Source organism: Thermobia domestica, chromosome 16 (genome assembly GCF_964235325.1).
Source record: "Thermobia domestica chromosome 16, izTheDome1.hap1.1, whole genome shotgun sequence".
In the NCBI taxonomy this organism is placed as follows: Eukaryota; Metazoa; Arthropoda; class Insecta; order Zygentoma; family Lepismatidae; genus Thermobia; species Thermobia domestica.
This window is the reverse complement of record NC_137469.1, coordinates 104575557-104599175: the sequence shown is the minus strand read 5'-3', so window position 1 is coordinate 104599175 and position 23619 is coordinate 104575557. Positions and strand designations below refer to the sequence as shown.

At 36.7% G+C, this 23619-nt stretch overlaps 1 protein-coding gene across 2 annotated transcripts in view; it reads left to right on the top strand.

The window, feature by feature from the left end:
• Window positions 1-23619, top strand: part of LOC145673307 (cystathionine gamma-lyase-like) — a 183845-nt gene that overhangs the window by 140768 nt on the left and 19458 nt on the right. The window contains exons 1-4 of one of the 2 annotated variants that reach the window (XM_081742900.1): window positions 1857-2059; window positions 20923-21081; window positions 21501-21582; window positions 23019-23224. In XM_081742900.1, the coding sequence (XP_081599026.1) occupies window positions 20932-21081; window positions 21501-21582; window positions 23019-23224 (438 nt within the window). In that variant the 5' untranslated portion in view covers window positions 1857-2059; window positions 20923-20931. Of the gene's footprint in view, window positions 1-1856; window positions 2060-20922; window positions 21082-21500; window positions 21583-23018; window positions 23225-23619 lie in introns of those variants that run through there. The other variant, XM_081742899.1, reaches the window with a different exon arrangement.

Below are 23619 nucleotides of genomic sequence, written 5' to 3'. Positions count from 1 at the left end.
TTTTGAAAAAAACTCAAATATACCCTTTTTTAAGCCCATCGTCCACGTTTATGACGTCACAGTCCCCAGACAGAGCACGCGAGGCTGCAAAATGCCCATAAAATATGTTCTATGATGCTTCCATATTTGAATGAATGTAAAAAAACCCGGTCTAAAAAGCTTTACTAGAGACTTATAAAGCAAATTCCGAAGGTCGACACCATGGCACAGGTGTTGTGCCATCATAATTCAAAAGGGTTAAAAGGTGTAGTCAGTGTGTACAATGTAGATCACCTGTATTAATGAGATATTTCCATTAGTGATTAATAAATGAAGCATAGTTTATCTTAGTGATAGTCTTTCTTTTATGGACACTTGCATTTATGTTGGTGACAGGGGAGCGCGTTCAGATTTTGGTGGTTGAGGGGAACCTCAACTGCAAAAAGTTTGAAAATCCCTGGGTTGGAGCATATATTAGCGCTTAAGCGCATATTCAACATATTTTATACGTTTTTATTTCAGATGTATACTTATAGCAGATGTATTATATATGAAGGTTACTTTGATCTTCAATGCATTTACATGTCGATGCAAATGAACGATTTTTTGCATGGCAGGTAGAATGAGTGGTATAAAGGACTAATAATGTTAGCAACCGATCAGAAGAGTAGAGCCGCTTACAAATGCCAAGACGTTAAGATAAATCTAATAATGATAAATACATTGTAATACCATGTCGACATCAATTCAGAAGCAAGAGACACGAGGAATGCTGGGGTCGCGGTGGCTCAGTGGTAGAGCGTTCACCTCCGGTGCTTGGGGTCCTTGGTTCGATCCCAGCTCGCGCCGTGTAGACTTTGTGGTGGACAAACACCGTACTCGTGGGTTTTCTCGGGGTTCTCCCGTTTCCTCCCACATTCTTCATTCCACCATTTCATTCATTTCTCACAATCACCGTCTCCTAACCGGCATAATCGTGGGACGTAAAACAAAGATTTCAGTTTTTTTTTTAAATTTTTTATTTAACGAGGAATGCTGCTCAGTGAATGGTTAGCTCTAGTTGATGAAGTTCGGCACAAGCTCTAATCAGTTCCGGGTGCTCTGTAAAAAGAAATTGACAGATGTTATAGCCAGAAACTCCGACTACAAAACAATTGAAGCCATGGAAAAATACCGTAACTTCAAGGGTTAAATTCCTACTTGCCACAAAATATAGATATTAAACTTGCTCCTCTCTATAAATATTGTCCAGTAACATCTGTTGATGTTCATAGGTCACAAATATCACAGACACCGAAACATGAAGATAAGCATCTTGTGATACACTCTAAGGCTAATTACTGGAAGAAGAAAATCCTTAAAAACGATATTTTTCTATACAGTGGAAACGTATAGAAAAGTGAGGCTCGTATTATTTCGTATAAAGTAAATGCACTCTAAAATACATATATGAAGGAAAACTAGAGATCGTGTTCTCACATCACTGTATTTATTTTAACCTCATAATTTGTGTGTGTTTTAAAAGGTTAGAAGTATTTAAACTGTAATCTATCATAAAAATAGATTCTGAAGAGAAGTCTCTGAAAGGTAAAATGCACTTTCGATGTTATATTTCATCTACGATACTTATCATAACTTTGCTGCATGTTTGAAAATACTCTTTTATTGCATTTTTAGTGCTTATTAAGTGCATATTTTAGCATAGTTGCATGCATATTTCATGAATATTAAGTGCATTAAAATCCAATGTGTACTAATAACTTCTGTCATAGGAATTTGACACTCAACAAACTAGGGAAAATTTTGAGTCATTTGAGGGAAACTTTCTTAGGGAAACGAAACGTGCGAACACTGTTACTGACTACAAGCAGAATAAAGTTGCATCAGGATCAGGGTTGTCGTGTTTGGAAGTATTTAACCGGCAGAAATAAAGTTCTTGCATCAGACTATCATTGAAAGTGAATGTGATTGCGAATTCCATATTCAGTCAATCAAACAGGAACTTAAACGCGCACATAAGTGAAAAGAATACGATTATCAAGAGAAGATACTGAAAGCATTAAACACGTGAAATAGACAAGTAAGTGACAATTGAAGACAAAGAGCCATGTGGTGCCACATGTTCAAGTTGGCCGGTATATTGTGAGGTCATAATTCCGTTAAAAAAAATTGATTGTCAACCAAATCTATGCTGTAATTATCAACATATGAGATTAAGTAGACTGTGGTAGTGCCTTACTGTAACCGGCATTTTAATTAAGTGCAAGGGTAGATTGTTTTATACTAGAACTGAAGAATATCCATAGAATGTAATGTACTCTAGGGAAGTGATTGATAATATACTTTTTACGGGTCACATGCTTATCTGAAAACGAGTTGTTACGGTCATAAAAATTCTTTTCCATTTACTATTTTGACTTGTCAATACCTGATTTAAGAGATCAATTTGTATAAAGTTTTCTTAAAATTTTGTTCAAGCTTCCAAATATCTATTCAACTTGGTAAATTTGTTCCGGTTATGGCCAAAGATAGCCGGGAATAAAGAACTTTTCTTTTGACTGCATCGTGCCTTCGTACACGTTTGGCTATCCTTTCCATGTATAATAAATAGAAAAAGTGAAATCGAGTTTTACGTCCCACTATTATGTCTGCTAGGCTAAAGGAGACGACGATGATGAGTCGAGTCCGGATATCAACCAGGGTTGGCTGGTTTAAACCAGCTGTTTTTTTAATAAAAAAAACGTTAAAAAAAGAAAGAAAAGAACGGAAAATGCTTTGAAACGTGTGAACTTCATGGTGACGTTTCCACATACCAAACCATCCGCATTACGTTTATCTACTTTTCACCTTTTAATCAAGGGGTCCCGTGTTCAATTCTCGGTCGAACCACAACCCATCTTTCAAGTGTAAACCAAGTGGCGATTCGAAGTGTCCCTCTAACAAGGAACCCTAGGTATCTATCAGAGCCCGATTTTCATGAAACTTTGTATATACAGAGAGTACCTCGGGAAACTCGCACAGCCAAAATTCTAGCTGCAGAGTCCAAGACGTTGGGGCACTAGGGCCCGAGAAAGATCAAAAGTGGAACCTCAGTACATTAAGGACATGGTGAGAAAATGCACGTTTTTGTTTAAAACTAATCATTGTAACGACACGAAATGAGCATACATGTATATGAGATGGTCGATATGATCTGTTGAAAGTTATAAAAAGAATATCCGCCATTTTGAAAGAGGCCATGTTGAAACTGGTGTGATTGGTGCAAATGAAAATAGGGTCACCTGATGCATTAATTTGAACGTAAATAGCCACAAACACCTGTTGGTGAAATCTATTGTGAGATTACATTATTCCTGTGCTTCTGGTAGAGTGGTTTAGGTACAAGATGAGCAAAGTGTATCTTATGACACTCGAGCAGATGCAGATTATGGAGCGCTGTGAGTGGGATCAGTAGAACTAGAAAACCGAGCGGAATATAATTTTAGCACTACATCATTTGTGTCATCATTTAGCAACATGTAATTGGTGGGATGTGCTGGTATGACGGGTTAAATCTTCATAATAATATCATGGTTGACATTAACTTGTAACTCTTTATTAGACTTAAATTAATTCGAACAGAAATCAGAACGTCATATCAGTCCACCTATAGTGCTCCATACCCTCCATCTGCTCGAGTGTCATAGGATACACTTTGCTTATCTTGTACCTAAACCACTCTACCAGAAGCACAGGAATAATATAATCCCACAACAGACTTCGCCAACAGGTTTTTGTGGATATTTACGTTCAAATTAATGCGTCGGGTGACCCTCTTCTCATTTGCACCAATCGCACCAGTTTCAACATGGCCTCTTTCAAGATGGCGGATATTCTTTTTATAACTTTCAACAGATCATATCGACCATCTCATATACATGTATGCTCATTTCGTGTCGTTACAATGATTAGTTTTAAAGAAAAACGTGCATTTTCTCACCATGTCCTTAATGTACTGAGGTTCCACTTTTGATCTTTCTCGGGCCCTAGTGCCCCAACGTCTTGGACTCTGCAGCTACAAATTTGGCTGTGCGAGTTTCTCAAGGTGCTCTATCTATATACAAAGTTTCATGAAAATCGGGCTCTGATAGATACCTAGGGTTCCTTGTAAGCAAAAGTCTTTTCCGTGATAACTTTGGTATTTCATAAGGATGTTAAGCCTAAAGATACGAAATGAAACCAAATTATATATTTCTACTTGAATCAATGCCTGTTGTTTTTTAAAGAAGCCAAGGTTGCTTAAATGTATTGATAGAAATTGGCAAAATTTATCAACTGACTACGTTGCTTCCAACATCAGCTTGGATTTGACTTGGTTTTAATTTTATTGAATGATATCTACATACCAAATTTGTAATTTAATACATAAGTTTTAGAGTAGTGATTATGGTACCTTGACCTTAAAATTTTACATACAAATGCATTAAAGTAATAACACGATTTTCCCAATGGCTAAGGCAGGAGTTTTCCGATTTATATATAATTCTGTATAATGTTTTTACTTGTGTAACTGTTTATCTTTTTGTCCTTCTGAAATGACTCTTGACAATCATATTAACAAGTAAGCCTATGTAAACTTGGCTTTATCAGTATTTTTATCAGGAGTCCTTCATGAGTGAGTCGGCAATCGCATTAATGACCAATTAGTCCCGGTTTCGTGTCTAAATGGACAATTTCTCTTGGATGTAAGCCGAGAAGCGGTTTGGATTCTGCTTTAAGCTTATGTGACCCTTTCTAGCATAACCTTGTTGTTACATAATAACACCAAGGCGAAACAAACTAGTTTCTGTCCATATTTAATATAAATACATAGAGTAAATTATTTAAACCAAAATAACCTGTTTTTTGCCAACCCTGATATCAACCCCCTAAATATGTAACAAAAATTGCTTAAAAATGTAAGAAGTATCTAATATTATATAAGAATTGTAAAAATACATATGTTGCATATTTATGAAAGCGTAATATTAACACGCGTATGAGTATGCAACATTTAAACGAATTATGAAAATAAAAAGGAAAATCTACTGCACTTTATCCTGCTTAATGCAAGTCCCCCAATGAAGTGAAATGCTTGAACAGCTGAGACAGCCATACGTCACTGATATGACTGATTGCAGGATAATTAAAATCAGACGCGAATGAAGGAAGATGTGAATCGGCTAGAGAGAGATTAATTATACGCAATATACAAATTTAAATACTAAAAGCAACTTAACACGAAATGTATATATATATATATATATATATATATATACTTCATATATATATATATACTTCATATATATTTCATGCAGCAAAAAGCAGTCCTATATCTTTTAAACAATACCAGCTGAACTAAGATTGAAGAATATTTCCACTAATGAACATTTTTAATTTGAAATAAAGTACTTACAAAAGATGTGCCTGCAGTTCAACTGTGTGTTGTTGCACAATGGGTTACAAGGTACATTTCCAAATGATCAGAAGTAAAATTTTGTCGGCGATCGGATTAAATACAACTCTACATCACATGAGGTAACAGGAGCGTAGTTCAACAGGGGGATGTAGTTGGGGGAAATATTTTCAGGGGGGGTCTTGTTTCACCACTGAGAATCTCACACACTGCTAATAGGCTGTCGTAACCCGGATTTCTTCCCAGCACTGCATTTAGTTTCTTTCGAACTTTTCTCCTACATCTCCACACACACCTTGCAACAGTCTCTTTGCATCAGGGTTTGAAAAAACCCGGGCTTTTTTGAAAAAGCCCAACCCACCTGGGCCCATATGGGTTTTTTCGGGTATTTTCGGGTTTAATTGGGTTTTTTCGGGTTTAATCGGGTTTTTTCGAAATATTTCAATGTCTTTGGGGTAAAATTGTTAAAATGTGATTTATATTTGTAATTTATATTTCAAGATTGTTATTCTCACAACTTGCAACAATTTTCTACTCACTGCTGTTTTGAAAAAATGGCCACCATTTTGAAATTTTACATTCCCTCGCCGAGAAAATCTATAATGCAAATTTAGCATATCTTGTGCTTCCACCGTCAAAATTTTAACTTAAAAGACTGAAAATTGCGCTTCGTAGCACAGATACGCGCTGTTTTGAAAAAATGGCCACTATTTTGATATTTTTCGTTGGTAAGCCGCCAAAAATCTACAGGAAATTTAGTGTGTCTCTTCTTGTACTGTGAAAAATTTAACTTAAAAGGCCGAAAGTTGTACCCTGTAGTGTGTGTGGAGAGGCAGACAAACGAGTTGAGTTGATTTTGTGTTTAACGTGCCTTTCAGCAGCGAGGCTATATGAGACGGGACCTACTGATTAAAGTGGAATTCGAACCACGTGAGCTTTCTCCGGGAAGCAACCCCGGGTCACCCACGCCGAAGACGCGTACACTAACCGCTTAGCCATGAAGGAGCTCGGCAGACAAACAAACAAATGTAGATCAAGTCATCCAGAAGCCTGACTAACGTTCGCCAAATATGAATACCAAAAGGGGTCTATTAATTTAAAACAAAGATACAATTAATGAAATTAACATCTTCCAGCGTAAATAAACCTGCCATATTTTCTCCATGAGAATACAGGACACCTCAGGTCCCACCCCTCGACTTTCCAACCCAATGAATTGAACTATAGTTTGGTTATGAACAAAAGTATAATAGACCGCGGTGGCTCAGTGGTAGAGCGCTCACCTCTGGTGCATGGGGTCCCTAGTTCGATCCCAGCTCGCGCCAAGTGAGCTTTGTGGTGGACAAACACTTTGTGCGTGGGTTTTCTCGGGATTCTCACGTTTCCTCCCACTTTCTTCATTCCGTCATTTCATTCATTTCTCCTCATCACCGTCACCTTGAGCATAGCAGTCATAACCGTGAGACTAAAAGTAAAAGATTTCATTTTTATTTATTTATTTTATTTTTTTCAAGAATATAACAGGCGAAAGTTCACTAAGCAGCGGCTGCTTTTCTCTCTTCGTACCCTCCAATTAATTGTATAGACTGAAAATGCCTAAAAACTTATGATGTGCTATAAAAATGCTTTACAGGAAATCAATATGCAAATTATTTAAATCAATGGTACAATCTACCTTCAATATTCTTCGCGCGTTTAGCAATATTTATTTACATGGATGTATTTGCCAAAATTACGTTCGTCAGTTTAATTTCATGAAAAGCTGATTTTTCTCCCTGTGTCGTGTGTAATTGACAGGACCAGATTTACATTTTTCTAAGACCTGGACCAAAGCACAATTCTGAGCCCCTGTGTTACTGGAGAAAAGGTCAGCCATCTTCCCCCGCGTTTGTAAATGTAGAAACACTCAAAGCCATTTTTTTTTTCCGGAGAGTATCCGAGTTTCCATCAAGTTCAATGGAAAAAGTAACATTCCAAATTTCGCTCGCTATCAAGTCGAACAGGGTGGTGTAATAACTTCCTCGAAACTGTTACATGCAACAGCGTACTGTACATTCACTAATTACAGGATTCCCAGCCAATGTCAGAATTTTTTATTTTTCTCTTTTCGAATAAGCTGATATTGATAGCAGAAATGGAACGGAGTTAAAATACGGGACATTTCCCTGTCCCGACTAAATTTACGGGGACGCGAGACACTCGGGCCCAAAAACGGGACTGTTCCGTTTTTTACGGGACGTATGGCAGGCTTAAGTGTAAAATAAATAGTTTTATTATTTAAGTATTCCTTCCGATCTTTCTGCGTTTAATTCGGGAATTTCTCGAGCACTTCTTTCACGGCGTGTACATCAAAACTTCCACTAGTGCGGAAATTTGAACTCAGCACTTGAAATAGTAAGCGTTACATAGTCTTCGTAACCCCGAGCATTAAGCTTCTTAAATTTGAAAAGAATGTTTACGCTATTGCTGGTGTTGATTCTGCAGAATGCTTATTTGAAGAGTAGCGACAAATGACTGAACTAAACTGTTATTGTTCAACCAAATTTTAGTTGAAAAAACTTGTGTTTTACATCAAAGGTAAGAAATAATACTAATAGTTTTACTAATGTATTTACATATGTACTATTAGTACCGGCACATATGGCCTTAAACCCATCAAACGTATGAGTGATAACGTCCCTCGGTGTCGCCGAGTCGACGAGCACACTATTCACGGAAAATATTTTCTAAAGTACAAATTTGCTTATTTTACTTCAAAAGGCTATAACCATAATCCATACATTAATTTGTTCTATAACTACCTCAAGCTAAGGTAAGTTTTTAAAAATTTATTTAGCACATTCAGAGCTTTATAAAGGTCTTATGTTCAATGTTGTTGTATACCCTAACGTGAAAACCTCTAATTCGCCCAAGGAAAGTCTAAAATCTGATAAAAATCACTTACAATGTGATTACCTTAGTTGTACCAATAATATACTAACAAATAGGTCAAAAACCCAGGTGGGTTTTAAAGTGGGTTTTTTCAGGTGGGTCCAACCCGAAAAAACCCACCGGGTTTTTTCGGGCTGGGCCCACTTGGGCAAACCCTGCTTTGCATCCTCTATGATTTCCATGGATTCCGTAATAGGCCACCCAACAGTCTCGAGCTTTTTAATGCTTGTAGGTAGCCAACCAAAATTGCTGTCTGTGTATGCGATATCACACGCTACTTTTGAGTGAAGTTTGTGAGCAATGCCAACTGACACAGCAGACTCCGATGGAAATGAATGAACAACAGGCTTTTTTAAGTTCATTGTAGAAATGTACTGCCTGTATCCAAGTGCCTTATCGTGTTAGCACAGGCTCTGGAGGAAGTGGCACGTCTGGCAGTTGATCTCTGTAAACTTGAACACGTTGTGGCACCTTAATAAAAAAAATTTCGTGGAAAAAAACTAGTTGATTTACTTCGCAAAAGTTGTCTCTTACCTCTTCAGAAACACGCTGAAGAGCATAGGCCATACAGGTGAAATGAATTAAGTGAGAGTAAAAAACTGTAAGTGCTCTAGCCGCTTTTAACATGTACGCTGTACTGTCTGTATAGATAAAAAGGACTTTTTCTTCCTGAACTCCTCCCAGCCACAACACTTTAAGACCATCGTATACAAAGCGAGCAATCGTGGAATGATTCGTGCGTTCCAGCAATTTACTCGCAATAAGATAGAATTTAGATGGAGTATCTTCACTTAACTTTCCAAACACTAAATTTGCTACTTAACGTCCCAGAACGTCTGTTGTTTCGTCCACAGAAATCCAAATGTATTAAATGCCTATTTCTGCGTTAATGGTATCTATAGCTTCCCTATAACAAACTTCGAGATAACACTTTCGAAGAGTGGATTTGTCAGGAATTCGACGCCCGCAGTACTTCTCCAGAAAAGCACGGTATTTTGGCACTTGAACTTTGTACCAGGGAATGTTTGCTGATATCATTGCTTGGCACAAGTCTTTGAAAAACTCACTCACTGAAGTATCTTGATGCATTTGTGTCAAGAGTACTTGTTTTTTTGCAGTTCGCAAATTATTTCTTGCTTGGAGTACACTTCGTACATGTTGTTCTAACTGATATTTCATTGAACATTTTTTTTTTTTTTTTAAATCACACACTTGGCACAATACACTTGACCGTCCGTAGTAAACGCATCATCGATAGTTACCCACGACCGCAATTTCGCGGATGAAGTTGAGGCAACCGGAGCTATTTCTAATTTCGACGGTCAATACAGAACACGTGCGTTTTAAAACTGCAACACTAGAGTACTGTCCTGTCATTCAGTTGAACAAGCGAAGTTCTTTGAAAGCTTAGGTTACCTGCTATGATATTGTCATTGTCGCCAGCTTCTTGGAACGAACTCTTGTAGTAAATTCCTGGAAGCACACTAGCATACAGTTTTAACTTGAAATGCAGGATTTGCTTTCATCTTTTTTCCCGTCCGACCTCCAATAACAATCAAATAGACTTTATTTTAGGAATTTCCTGGCCAGTCGCCTGTCAGGTACGTGATCTGTCTTCCTCCAGAGTTGAGAATAAGAGGCGCTCCTAATGTACCCTGGAGGGATGATTTTTACTTGTTTCTTCTTATATTTCTTTTGTTATCGGCGAAAATTCTGCGAAACATGGTTTGACAAATAGAAAAAAAAAAAGAGAGATATTTCTGTTTCGGTAAAGAAACTGAAAGATAGACATGACAAAATTGGATCTAGATGCAAGCCTTGCGCAGTTGGAGAGTTTCTTCTTTTAAATTAAAATTTCAGTAAACGCAAAATTTTAAGACAGTTTTATGTAAAAAAAAAAAAAATATGTAGAAACCATAGAAATATATAATATTGGTCAAAATATGTAAAACTATGTAATATGAAGCTTGAGTTGAAGCGCCCTACAGGTGTGAATCACAAACATTTAAGGATTTGATGAACCTACATATGAAGGAAACGGAAGACCCACGAGAAAATCCACGCACACGGTGTTTGTCGACCACAAGGCTCACTTGGCGCGAGCTGGGATTGAACCAAGGATCCCATGCACCAGAGATGAACGATCTGCCACCTCTGTCTTGTATAATGAATGGAATATATGTCTGCGTTCCAATAGCAAAAGGTCGTATCCAGGAACGGATTAAGGCGGGGGCTTTGGGTGGCTATAGTCCCAGGCCTTCACTCTGATCAAAATCGCAACTGTCTATCTAAAAAGAATCATGAAAATACCATTATCATCATAAAATAAAATATGGCCAAAAGTGTGAAGCATATTCCCCTAACTCTCCTACTGCACTTTCACAGAAATGCATTAGGTGAAGTCAGCAGGGGCCATATACATAATATTTTTCTTTCAAGCTCCGGCCCTCCAGATGGGTTAATCCAGCCCTAGTCATATTTGGAGGTTTGGCCAGAAGTGAGTTAATAACTGGAGACAAATCATGTAACTGGGATATTCATTGACAAAAGCAAGAAGTCCCGGTGACATTATAATATTGGTGACATTAACATAGAAATATGCCATATTGTATCCGTAAGTTTGGGACTAAATAGAAATTATTTTCTAAACAGTAATTTTTCATGTACAAATGGTGAGATCTTTGCCTAGCTAGAAATAACTTTCGACATCTTATATTACAAATTCATTTGTAATTTAAATAATATATTTCGAATAAAACAGAGGAAGAGAAATACATCTATAAATAAAATTAGTGAAATAGGTTTTTCGGGTGGGTTCTAGAACAATGGCTCTCATTCCATTGAGTTGTAAAGGAGGTAATCAACCTGGCTACTAACTACCTTCACTCACTATGGCTCGCTCAGCATTACTATGTGAATTGAATATTGAGCTTTGATAAAGAAAGGAACCAACTAGGCCGCTGACGCACCGTCACCTCTGTTTATGAGTCAGCATTCTAGAACCTTCCTGGTGATTCTCCATGTTGGCCAAAGAATATGCATAACAAACGAATCATAGTGGATGAACTGAATTGAAAAACTCACGAAGTGCAAAGCTGTGGAAAACATCTGATGCTGGGCCGTTTGCTTACAAAATTCCGTTCAGATCCGGATAGTGTTAGCGAGAAATAAAATACCACATACAAGCTAAACCGTCGGGCCTGTCCGTGACCGACCTAACATAGCGTTTTTTATTCTTAGCTGATGGACTCTCTCTTTAGGTGATTGTTTCTCTCTTCAGGCGTGTCAGGATAGTACCTTTCTTCTAAACCAATCCACATACGGAAGAAATAAGTCGTTAGTTGGTATCCCGAGATGGATTTTTCGAAAGTAGTTCAGTGACTCTGGTGTATTACGTTGTCATTTTTTAATTGTTAAACATAGTTAAAAGTTTATTATAATAGAAACAGAAAAGTTAGAGAAAAGGACGCCCGTCAGGAAAACCCGCGTCCTGACAGAGAGTACGACATCAACCATCTATCTATATGCCTCTCCGTGCAGTTAGTAACCTATAGCGTCTGTCAAAAGGATGTGTGTGCCGCGGCTTCTATCTTTAACGGAAGACATTTACATGTGAGTCTGTAAATGTTTAGATAGAAAGAAAGATCAGTAAAGTTGATGATAGGAAAGCGCAAGACAAGATTAATTTTGTTTCGATAGAGGGATTAAAAAGAATCCAGGAGAACAAATCTGTTATCATTGTCCATGACCTCATCTGCTCGTCATCGATTGGCATCAGTCTCTGCAAAAGTTTTGCTGATTATTGTGGCAAAAGTTAAATTGCTTTGAAGAGAAGAAATATTTTAATAACTGGATAGGGTGACAAGCGAATAAGAAAAGTATATTTTATTCCGTGTGAGCGAAAGGTTGGTACAGTCATGTCCAAAATTATTGTTGCCTAAAATCAATTTGAGTACTCTCAGTTTTGCGAACACAACAATATTATGAATTCTTTGGCTAGCATCCAAGTTAAAAAGTAAGTTTTTTTTTTTTGACATGTGACGTCAAGTATGTAGTCTTATTTCCTACAAAAAACATTATTGTGAAAGAAACAGTGTCCTTTTTTCTGACAAAGATGCGCGTGTTTTGCACTGAATAAGTGAATAATCTAATCGTCATCTAATGTATAAAAGAGAGAAAGTAATCTTGTTTCTAATCGATCACGGAAAATCTGTTTAATAATTTGAAATGAATTTTTGTATTAAGTTATCAGCTATCCCAAACTGGTTTTTTATCATATTACTTGATTAAAATGCACATTCTAAAGAGGATAACATGGACCATAATTGTTGTGAAAAATTGAGTCTTTTATACAGTGGCGTAATTAACGGGTTCGTAGTACGTGGTAGGAAGGGCACGGCAAGGGGGGCATTTAGGTATCGAAAATTTAATTTGTAATGTTATGACGTTAAAATCAACTTTTCACGTTTCATATTAATTAACACTTTTACTCAATATCGTTGAGTGATCTACTAACATTTCCAGATTAGTGCCAAAAATGGCATTCAATTTACCGTTGACACTGTATAGAGACTGGTACCATAACCAGAAAGGATTTGACAGTCTTATATATATAAAAATGAATGTAGGTATGTTTGTCTGGTATTCAAAGCCAGAGCATTGTTTGACATACTTCTTACTAATTATAGCGAAGAAACAATGATTGGACTGTGTGCCACACAGTTGTCAATATCAGAGAGTACCTTATTTCAAGGCCAGCTCTACTACTTACTTCCGGTCAGTTTTTTCATACATCATATGTATCTGTTGTATTCACAAGGAATCCCTGGAGATATCTTTCATTGCTCCTACCTTTCTGTCATCGCCCCCCATCCCCGCAAGGGAGTGAAAGCCTACCACCATATTCACTGATGGCAACCGAGCGTTATAAGGCACGCTCTCCTTCCCCCTCTAGAACGCCAACTTACCACAACCCAGCAGAGTCCAACCCAAACCAGGATCCACAAGGTAAACTGGGGGACGAGAACTCGGACTCTGGCCTGCCTACCTATATGTTGTTCAATCAGCGCCAAGAGGTTGGGAGGAATCCCAAGGCTTTCCTTCCAACTCCCTCCTACCGAATTTACGGAAAAGGTACGCCGTACATAATAGGTACCAATGGGTGATGTCCATCTGCGCCAGGTAGATCTTCCAGTTTAGGAGGCACATTCCTCCAGTAGATATAGCTACAATAGCCTGCCTCAGCAATATCCGCGCACAATCCTGGGCCCAACGGTAAATGTCATTGACCCGTTTGGGAGGCTTACAATCTCTTCTAGCCTCTTGCTTCCTCTAGTAAGGAATCTCATCACCACTTTCACATACATCCATTGCAATTTTACATCACCCTTAATCAAGAGATGCTACAAGAGCACGAAGCAATGTTCTAATTCTCCCCAGTGGAGCGCAAAAGAGAGTTCTAGATACTACATGAGCATTTGCAGTCTGTGACTTACGACTCATCCTATCCTGGGCCCCTCCATCCTACTCAACATGGGCTTGGGACTAGCTATGGAGAGTTATCTGGGAGAGACAGTAGGTTATATGTAGATTTTTTTTTTAAATATATATCCTGAGGGGGATTAAGGGGGTTCAAATAGAAAGAAATAGTTAAAAATTGATATCAAAATAGATTCTCATGTTAGGAAGATGGAATTTGATTTGTAAATCTTTTTTTAATAAGTAAATATGTATATGACTTACAATCTGGAAAAAAAAAAGGGGGGGGATTGCAAGGAGTGATGTAAAAATAATTGAAAACTACAAATATTAGTGTCGAATCCGTAGTTTTCAAGGTCATTCATTACAGTCCCCATGCCATTTAAGCCTAAGTTCAGTCAATAACGTGTCATATCGGCTGACCCGGAAATTAATAGGAACATTGTCGTTGCTCTCATTATTTATTTTACTCAATTCAATATTTTCTGACAGAGCCAACGCCTAAGGCGTTATTCGTTATTATTTATTGTACTCACTATTTATTTTCAAATAGAGTGCATAAACAGTATTCTTCATGTGCAAAACCAAGCACTTCTGCTAGTATTTATTAATTTTAAGCAGAGAATGAGCAAATAGTGACTGACCAGATTCAACATCCAAAGTAAAAAATATTTTTTTCTGTTGCTGAATAATTTTACATGCCTTCACGAATGTGGGAACTTTTTCTTAGGGGGAGGGAAAGCATGCTTCGTTCGTTGTACTAGTGATATCATAAGTCCGACAAGTTGGGAGGATGAAATTCGGTATATAAACTCGCCATTAAAACCAAGGGGATACAAGTCAGGGTCCCTAAAGCAGAACATGCCGCGATCTGCGATATAATCGCAGAAAATTTGCCGCGCCTATGCAGAAAAATTGCCAGAGGGAAAAATTAGCAAACAGAAAAGTATAAAAACACGCCTGCTAAGTGTACTTGTCTTAAATGACGGACGACTCGAATAAATATAGTTTGAACTGTTTCTTACATCGCGTAAAGTGTATTTTTAACAACCGCGAGTGTTTCTTCTGCAGAAAATTTTTGATCTTACAAAAGCTCATCGCAGAAAGACAAAGTTCTGCCATCAGGGTTTGTCTAAGTGGCTCTAGTCCGAAAAACCCGGTGTTTTTTTTTTTTCGGGTTGGACCCACCAAAAAAAAAAAAAAAACTTCAAAACCCACCTGGGTTTTTGAGCTTTTTGTTAGTATATTGTTGGTACAACTAAGGTGATCACATTGAAAGTGATTTTTATCAGATTTTGGCCTTTCCTTGGGCGAATCAGATGCTTTTGCGTTAAAGTATAGAACACCTTTCAACATAAAACCTTTATAAGGTTCTGAATGAATAAGAAACCTTACCTTAGATTGAGATAATTATAGAATAAATTAATGTATGGACTATGCTTATAGGCTGTTTGAAGTAAAATATGTAATTTTATGTTTTAGAAAATACTTTCCATAAATAGTATGCTCGGCGACGCCGAGGGACGTTGTCCCTCATATGTTTGACGGGTTTAAGGCCATAGGTACCGATACTACCAATAAATATGCAGTGCATTAGTAAAACTACTAATATTTTTTATTATCTTTGATGGTAACACAAGTATTCTTCAGTAAAATTTGGTTTTCCAACAACAAAAGTTTAGTTCAGTTATTTGTTGCTACTTTTCAAATAAGCATTTGGTAGAATCAACACCAGCAATAGTGTAAAAATTCTTGTCAAATTTAAAAGCTTAATGTTCGGAGTTCCGTAGACTACGTAACGGTTACTATTTCAGGTGCTGGATTCAAACTTCCGTACTAGTGGAAGTTTCGGTGTACAGTAAAGAAAGCTGCATTTTCGGGAAATTTGTCGTGAAAGAAGTGCTCGGGAAATTACCGCAATTGAACGCACAAAGCATCGGAAGTGAATAACATTAAAACCATTTATTTTACGCTGGAAAATATCTAATTTCATACTTTATAAAATATGAGTTATATATTTGTTTTAAATTAATTTTCTGGAAAGAGCTGTGTTACAACAAGTGCTCGGGAAATTCCTGTAATTCAACGCACAAAGTATCGGAAGTGAACTTCAACAAAACATTTGGTGGACGTCACTGAGACTCCTGGGATGATTTGATCTACATTTGTTCATTCGTCCTTTAGATCATTAGACGAATATTTCACATCCATCAGCTCTGACCCCCCCCTCCCCCTTCCTTGGAGGCTATCCGCCCCTGGTGTACCACACATACTACAGGGTTCCACTTTCGGTCTTTTAAATTTAAATTTCAGGTTACAAGCACGAGACACTCTAAATTTCTGTATAGATCTTAACGGCATACCAACGTAAAATTTTAAAATGGCGGCCATTTTTTCAAAATAGCTGTTATCCGCGCTACAAAGTGCAATTTTCTGTCTTTCAAGTTGAAATTTTCAGAGTAGAAGCACGAGATACTCTAAATTTGCTGTATAGATTTTCTCGGCGATCCAATGTAAAATTTCAAAATGGCGGCCATTTTTTCAATATTGTACTGAATAGAAAATTGTTGCAAGTTGTGACAATGATAATCTTGATATATAAATTACATTTTAACACTTTTACCCCAAAGACATTGCAATATTGCGAAAAAAACCAATTAAACCCGAAAAAATATGGGCCCAGGTGGGTTGGGCTTTTTCAAAAAGACTCGAGTTTTTTCAAACCCTGATACAAGTGCCAGCACTATTGAAATTTTCCATTTTAATTTTCTTCTTCAGTTGCGACAGATGACCTGCCAGTAATGGCAGAACACCTATTATGATGAGGCATTTTGTATATAAAAAATGAAATGTAAGGATGTTTGATGGCCAACATCTCTAGACCGCTGCACTGAATTTGCTAATTTTTGTATATAAGTGGATTATGGACTGTTTTTATCACATTATCGTCATCGGAGTTAGAGGTGAGAAGGGAGCGACATATGAAAGCAATCGATAACTACTGATATTAGTGTAGAATCTATAGTTTTAAGGATCGCTGATATGAAAAGTGACACTCCCGAAGTCCAAGTTCATCCCTTATCGACATGAGGGCAATGGAAGATAAAGAATCAGGTGGAAAGGGTGACATTGCTAATTTTTATGATAACACTTTCATAGAAATGCATACCCTAAAGGGGAAGGAAATAGGGTTCAAATACAGTCCGCCAGAAAAATGTATACACTTTTTGTCGTCCTGTATCGGAATACTGCCATTGACAGTTGTTCTGAAATTTGGGTGTGGGTTTTCGCCTAACTGATCCTACGCTACGATGTCGGCATTGTCAATTATTATTTTCAGTTGGGACGCTCGAGAACTTCACCAGAACGTTGCAGAGGCATATGCATCTGTCTCCATTGATACATTGACCGCTGTACCTGCAGCGACCGCTCGTCGTTCCATGCACCTCAGACTTGTCAACAATGCATTTGATTGTTAGGCGGGTTGGTGGTTCAGTACCAAACTCCTCTCCTCTCCACTGACGCTGCACTTCGGTGGCATTCCCAAACCAGATAAAAACACTTCAAAACGTACTTACGCTGCTTGAACGTCAAGCGTGTTCCTGCCATTTTCTTATCTCAGTAACCATGCTGACAGTACCACATACATGCTGACCAAGACCATGCTGACGTTGTTGAGCGAAAAACCGTATTACAACATAATTTTAACTCAAAACAAATGACAATGCCGACATCTGTTAGGCGAAAAACCAGTGGTTGAAGTGAGACGGTATGCGGTGGTACACCATACCATCTCTGGTTTTTCAGTGATCAAGACATACCGTCACTGGAGAGTGGATGCTAAATACCTTTAATAAATTCATTTTTATACACAGTAGTTGAAGAATAGCTTTGCACGTAAAAAGATCTTATTTATTATGCAGAAATAATTTCTAAGTTCAAAACACGGACATTTTTGTTACCTATTTCTTACCTTTTGTTTTTAAAATGAGATGTCTTCAAAGAAATTAATCTAGTTTATATTGTGATGTGCTCTTGAATTTCCTTTCTTATATAGGGGGCGCGATGGCTCAGTGGTAGAGCGTTCACCTCCGGTGCTTGGGGTCCCTGGTTCGATCCCACCTCGCGCCGTGTGGACTTTGTGGTGGACAAACATCGTGCTCGTGGGTTTTCTCGGGGTTCTCCCGTTTCCTCCCACTTTCTTCATTCCACCATTTCATTCATTTCTCATAATCACCGTCTCCTTTAGCCTAACCGGCATAACCGTGGGACGTTAAACTTAAGGATTTCTTTTTTTTTCCTTTCTTATATATATGGGTGTGTGTCGCCTTACCTTAAGGCATATAAATGTCGTGTTTTGAGCATGGGCGAACTGAGGAGTTGTCTGCTGTGGGGGTTGTCGGATCTTTCGGGGGTTTGGATTACCTCTCAGTCGAGTGAGGGGTCCAGGAATTTTCCCGCAGGAAATTGTTAATATAAAAACTCTGTTTTCGAGCATTCGTGAATAATTCTCTATAGTACAACAGAAAAGGATTTTTTTTTTCTCAAAGTTGTTGGGGGTCAAGAAGGTCTCTCCATGGTTCCTCGTAACTACAAAGCTCTCCAATGATTCTCAGTCATTATGCAAATAGAAATGCAAACTGTTAAGTAACATACCCGTACTGTATTTCAACATTTAGATAGCCGGTATGTCGTGTCAAAATTGTAATAAAACATATCACTTCTGCTTTTTTTCCACTTTGAATACTGCGAAAAACCATACTACAACATACTTAAATTTCAGAACAATTGTCAATGCCAGTATCCTGATACAGGATGACAGAGTGTATACATTTTTCTGGCAGACTCTGTACTTTCCATAAATCTCTTCTCCCGTGCAAAGAACGGCCATTTGACTTAGTTAACAGTGAATAAAATTTCTCATACGTTAAAACATCCAAAAGACATTAAAACTACAAATAGTTTCGAGGGATTCCTTTCCTCTTCCTCAGTGTGTTCAAAGACAACTTATTTCTACATAAAAGGCATGATGTATGGAATTCTCTGCTTATTCGTCCTGTGTAAGTTTGTAGTTCCATAGCATGTTTTTGAACTACAATAAGAGTACAAATTGAGTACGGTTATTTTATTTGTTGTAAATTAGACACGAATCAAAACTAACAAGAACTAGTAAATTGTAAAGGATTATAAATTAAAAACGTATCAAGGGTAAAATACTTTTTTATTTATAGTACGTTAATATGTGTTAATATGCAAACCTTAACGTAAAATCTCTGACCGAGTTGAATTTATTATTAGGAATGATTTTAATTAAAGATGACTCAAGTACTGTAGCCAAATTGTGAATTCGTCTGCCTTTGATATGTTTGGTTCCCACTGGAACAATGATTGACTCTGAATTGTAAGGCAGTTAGTAAAGCTTAAGAAAAGCAAATTTCAGTCCAGAAAATCGAGAAAAATGTTGTTGAAGGTCGCATGACCAGCTAGTAACTATCCGCGAGGTGTTAACAAAATACCTGAATATACGAAATAGATGCGACATCGCCTTACAGCGTTAAAAAGTGGCAGAAATGGAAACGTACACTCATTCATGTGGAACGTTATGACAAGGCAGCTGGAAGCATTCCTAGATTGTAAGAACCTGATTTCAAATTGGGCTCAAATGCATGGTGTTTATTCGTGTTCACGCCTAAAGTGAAATAAAATCCTATACATTATTAAAGATGATGATGATGCTGGTATATGGCTACTGAGAAACTATTCTTGTGCGCGGTGTTCTCCAAGGGCAGTTAATGCTGTTTGTTATGCTTTTTATCTGAAACATCTCCACGTATGCCTGCTGTTTCCCCAAGACCACATCCGCTACAATCACGAAAATCGGTACTTATTTCCTGACAAAGCCAGACGCTGTGCGTCACGTGACTGTCCTGAGTATTGTTTATCTCAAAATAATAATAATAAGAAGAAGAAGAAGAAGAAGAAAGATCTACGATGAAAACGCTTCCGTAATATATCCAGTATGATCTTTCCAGTACGACGTTCTCTTCGAACACTATCATCAAATGAACCAGTTGCGAATATATAACTCTGAAACTGTTATTGCAGCAGCATGTTACATTGAGGTATTATAGTCACTTTAAAGGCAGCACTTTTACATAAAGTTCAGTATTCCATGTATCTGAGTGCATAATGCGAGGTCTCGGATTCGATAACCGATTAAGACAATTTTCGGTGTTCACTCAGCATCATGAAACCATTGGGAGTTAGTGTGAATTAAAAATAAGTAATAATTGGTAATTATATCTATAGAATACATTTTTAACAACTTAGATGTAAACAGTCTTTCTTGTTTCCGGAGTTCTTAAAAGAAAAAAAAACATTTCGATGCTCTCTGGTATCATTTTCAATGTCTTCTACTCGTTGCCGAATAGGTAACTTCAGAGTAGTTTCCTGTTCACCTGCGGAACCGTTTATAAGAGAAAAAGTTAACGAAATCTTCACTTCACAACGAGAGTGCTCGCAAGCAGGTTTTAGAGCTCAAGTTGCATTCATGAGGTTATTTGGAAGGGGGGAGGCATAATTTTCATTGAAAATGATAAAAACTGGAGAATGGTAAATTTGAGGGGAGAACAGTACATTTGGGAGATTGGTAAATTTGAGAGGCTGTGCCCAAACCCTTAAGGGGAATGTGCATCCCTGCTTCACTTTTTGAAAAAAATAAATTACAGAGTATAAGGCTTTTAAATATTTGCCAGTTGCTAGAGAACATCAAAATAATTCGGGAGATTTTTGCTTTTCAAGTTCCTTGACACAAGTTAACAACTTTGTATCTAAATTAAAAACTAGGAATTCTGTTCTAGAAAGCAAAACGTAATAAAGTTGAGAGACAGTGTGTGGCCACGTATCATCCAGTCAAACCTTCACCCTCTGTCTGTCAAATGATAGCACTTCATGAGCTGTAGCACCAGCGAGTTACTTTAATGTAGCTGAAGAAAAAGCATATTTAGAACTAAATGAGCAAAAGTAAGTGTGTATTTAAATGACGTGTCTTTAATGTATTGTCTTACTTTGTTTATTTTGTATTTATTTCCTTTTTATAGGTAGGAAAAATGTCAGACGGTTTCCTTCCTCAAGATCAAGGGTTTGCAACAAAGGCAATTCATGTAGGACAAGATCCAGAACAGTGGTCATCATGCGCCGTTGTACCTCCTATGTCTCTTGCCACTACTTTTAAACAAGATGGACCAGCTCAGCATAGGGTAAGGAGAGAAAAATATTTAACGTTTTTAATTTGTGAAGTAAAGACCGAACATCAGTAATTCAAACAAAACCGTAGTGTTCAAAGAATACTATTTGAAAGAGTTTTTGAAATGTCTTATATGTATTTAAGATTTGACCACTCTAATCACATCAAAAGACTAGAGCAGGGTATGAATCAGTTGAAAGAAAAATTGTTTTCTAAATATCGTCTAAATATCGGAAGTGTTATCTTCCGTGTAAAGCGGAAGATGTAAAATCATTATTTTATTGAATACTAATTATACCCAAGTAAGATTAATAGTAGACTCCCCTTGTACTAACATGTCGTTCCATATTTGTAATTCTGTGAATGTACTATTTTTCAGTTACAGGATTTCGTTTAAGAGTTAGTTATATAATATTGATTTTTGTATTTTAGGGATATGAATATGGCCGAAGTGGAAATCCTACTCGAGGTGTATTAGAAGCATGTCTTGCTTCTTTGGACGATGGAAAATATGGTATGTGCTATTATATGTTGTTTGAAGTATTGCAATTTGTAGTTGATCTAGCATGAGTGCATTATGTACCCATTTGCAAATGTTTCACCCTTGCTAAGAAACATTAAAAAATATGAGTTAATTCTTTAAAATACTTAAACTACGGTATGTTTGGAAGCAGGAAAAGTACATATTTTAAACGTGAACTTTTAAAGGTTAAAGTGCACGTTTTATTCAGGTAGTTATCTGGGTATCTCTTTCAAATAATGTTTTCTTTTTTTTCTTTTTTTAGTTGCGTGAATAATAGCACCAATAACATTTTAATCAGAGTAATAATAAAAAGGTGCAGTGTATAATCAAAAAAAAAAAAAAACTTCAATTATGTACGTGGGAATTTAGCGATGGTCCCTTCATACTCTACTAGTACTGCTAATTATATATAATCACAGCACGTGTCTTCTAAATCTGATAGTTATTTTTATTTCACTAAATTTACCCTTACAGATACCAGATAACAACTTAATATGAGTCACAGTTAGCCAATACTATACAAATCAACCAAGAACAATCAAATAAACATTTCGATAGCAAACCAAGTTATCTTTTCTTATTTTATATAAAAATATACGTTGCAATCAGTTACATGTTTCTACGTCAATTATCATCCCTACAGTGCAGTAAAAATTGTGGAGTCAAATTTTCATTTTACTGCTTCAAGTCAGCATTTGGTGTACTTTATTTTCTTGATGTTTTTTCATATGACGCAACATTTATTAACGGAGCTTATGTAGTCGGGATTCATCAAGTTCTTTAAGAATAAAATTGATTACGATATTAAGTTAGCTGTCAGGGAAAGCAAGGGACTAAATAGTTCAAAGTTAATCCTTTTTGCTACTTTTAAATTCGACCTTTGAAAATAGAGAAGTTTGTTTCCAAAGATAAATCTAAAATACATTGATAATTTTCTATATTTTTAAGTCAAAAATTTGTTATTTATCTAACTTAAATATAGGAAATTATGAAAATTGTGTGTAAACTGGTTTGTTTTTAAGTAATGAAATCTACAAGCAGAAAGTATTGGCTATGAGAAATAGTTTAGTTTAGAAATAGATAAAGGATGAAACTAACACATCAAAGGCAGTTATTAGCTCTGAAGTCAGTTAAGACAAAAAACTGAAATTGATTTAAACTTGGAACAGAAATGGAATTGGGTTTCTTTGTGCCCGAGGTTGTCTTATATATTAAAGGAAGTTTTTCAAAATCAGTTTCCTAAATGCATTTCTGTAAATTAAACTAAATCTTCAATGTGAATAATCTATGTATATGTTCCATGTCAACGGTCTTAAAACAAATCCTTCATTACACTGCACGTTTCAGAAAACGGATGATACAATAAACATATTACTTAACATTCCTTGTTCGTACTAACAATCCTACTTGCTTGTCTTTGTATGTAGCCGTAACATTTGCGTCTGGATTAAGTTGCTTGACAGCTGTTACACATCTTCTTAATGCTGGTGACCATGTAGTATGTTGTGATGATGTGTATGGCGGGACAAATAGATATTTTAACAAAGTCGCTTCAAGAATGAACATTAAAACGACGTTTGTGGATGCTACTAGCGTAGAAGAGATTGAAAAGGCGATTCAAAACAACACGAAGGTAATATATATGCATATATGTCATGTCGTGAGGTTCGTAGTAAAAATTGCCAAGTTCTGAAGACTTGATAGTGGGACCTCTTAAAGAAACAGCTGATTAGACTTAATTATATAATCACTCATTAAAAATAAAGTAATTACCTATAGGATCTATGTGCTTTATTACTTATTAGTGAAGAACTAAATTATGATTGTCATGAGTAAGCCCAGTATATTGAAAATGGATTTGGATATTTTTACAAAAATTATGTGGCTTAAGTTGCTCTATTCACAAACTAAAGACAGTTATGTTTGCATTACATTGTGACAACCGTTAGCGTGAAAAATTAATTATTATTGCTATTATACGTATTATATTAAATAAGCCTAGATTTAAAAATTAATATTTCATCCTCT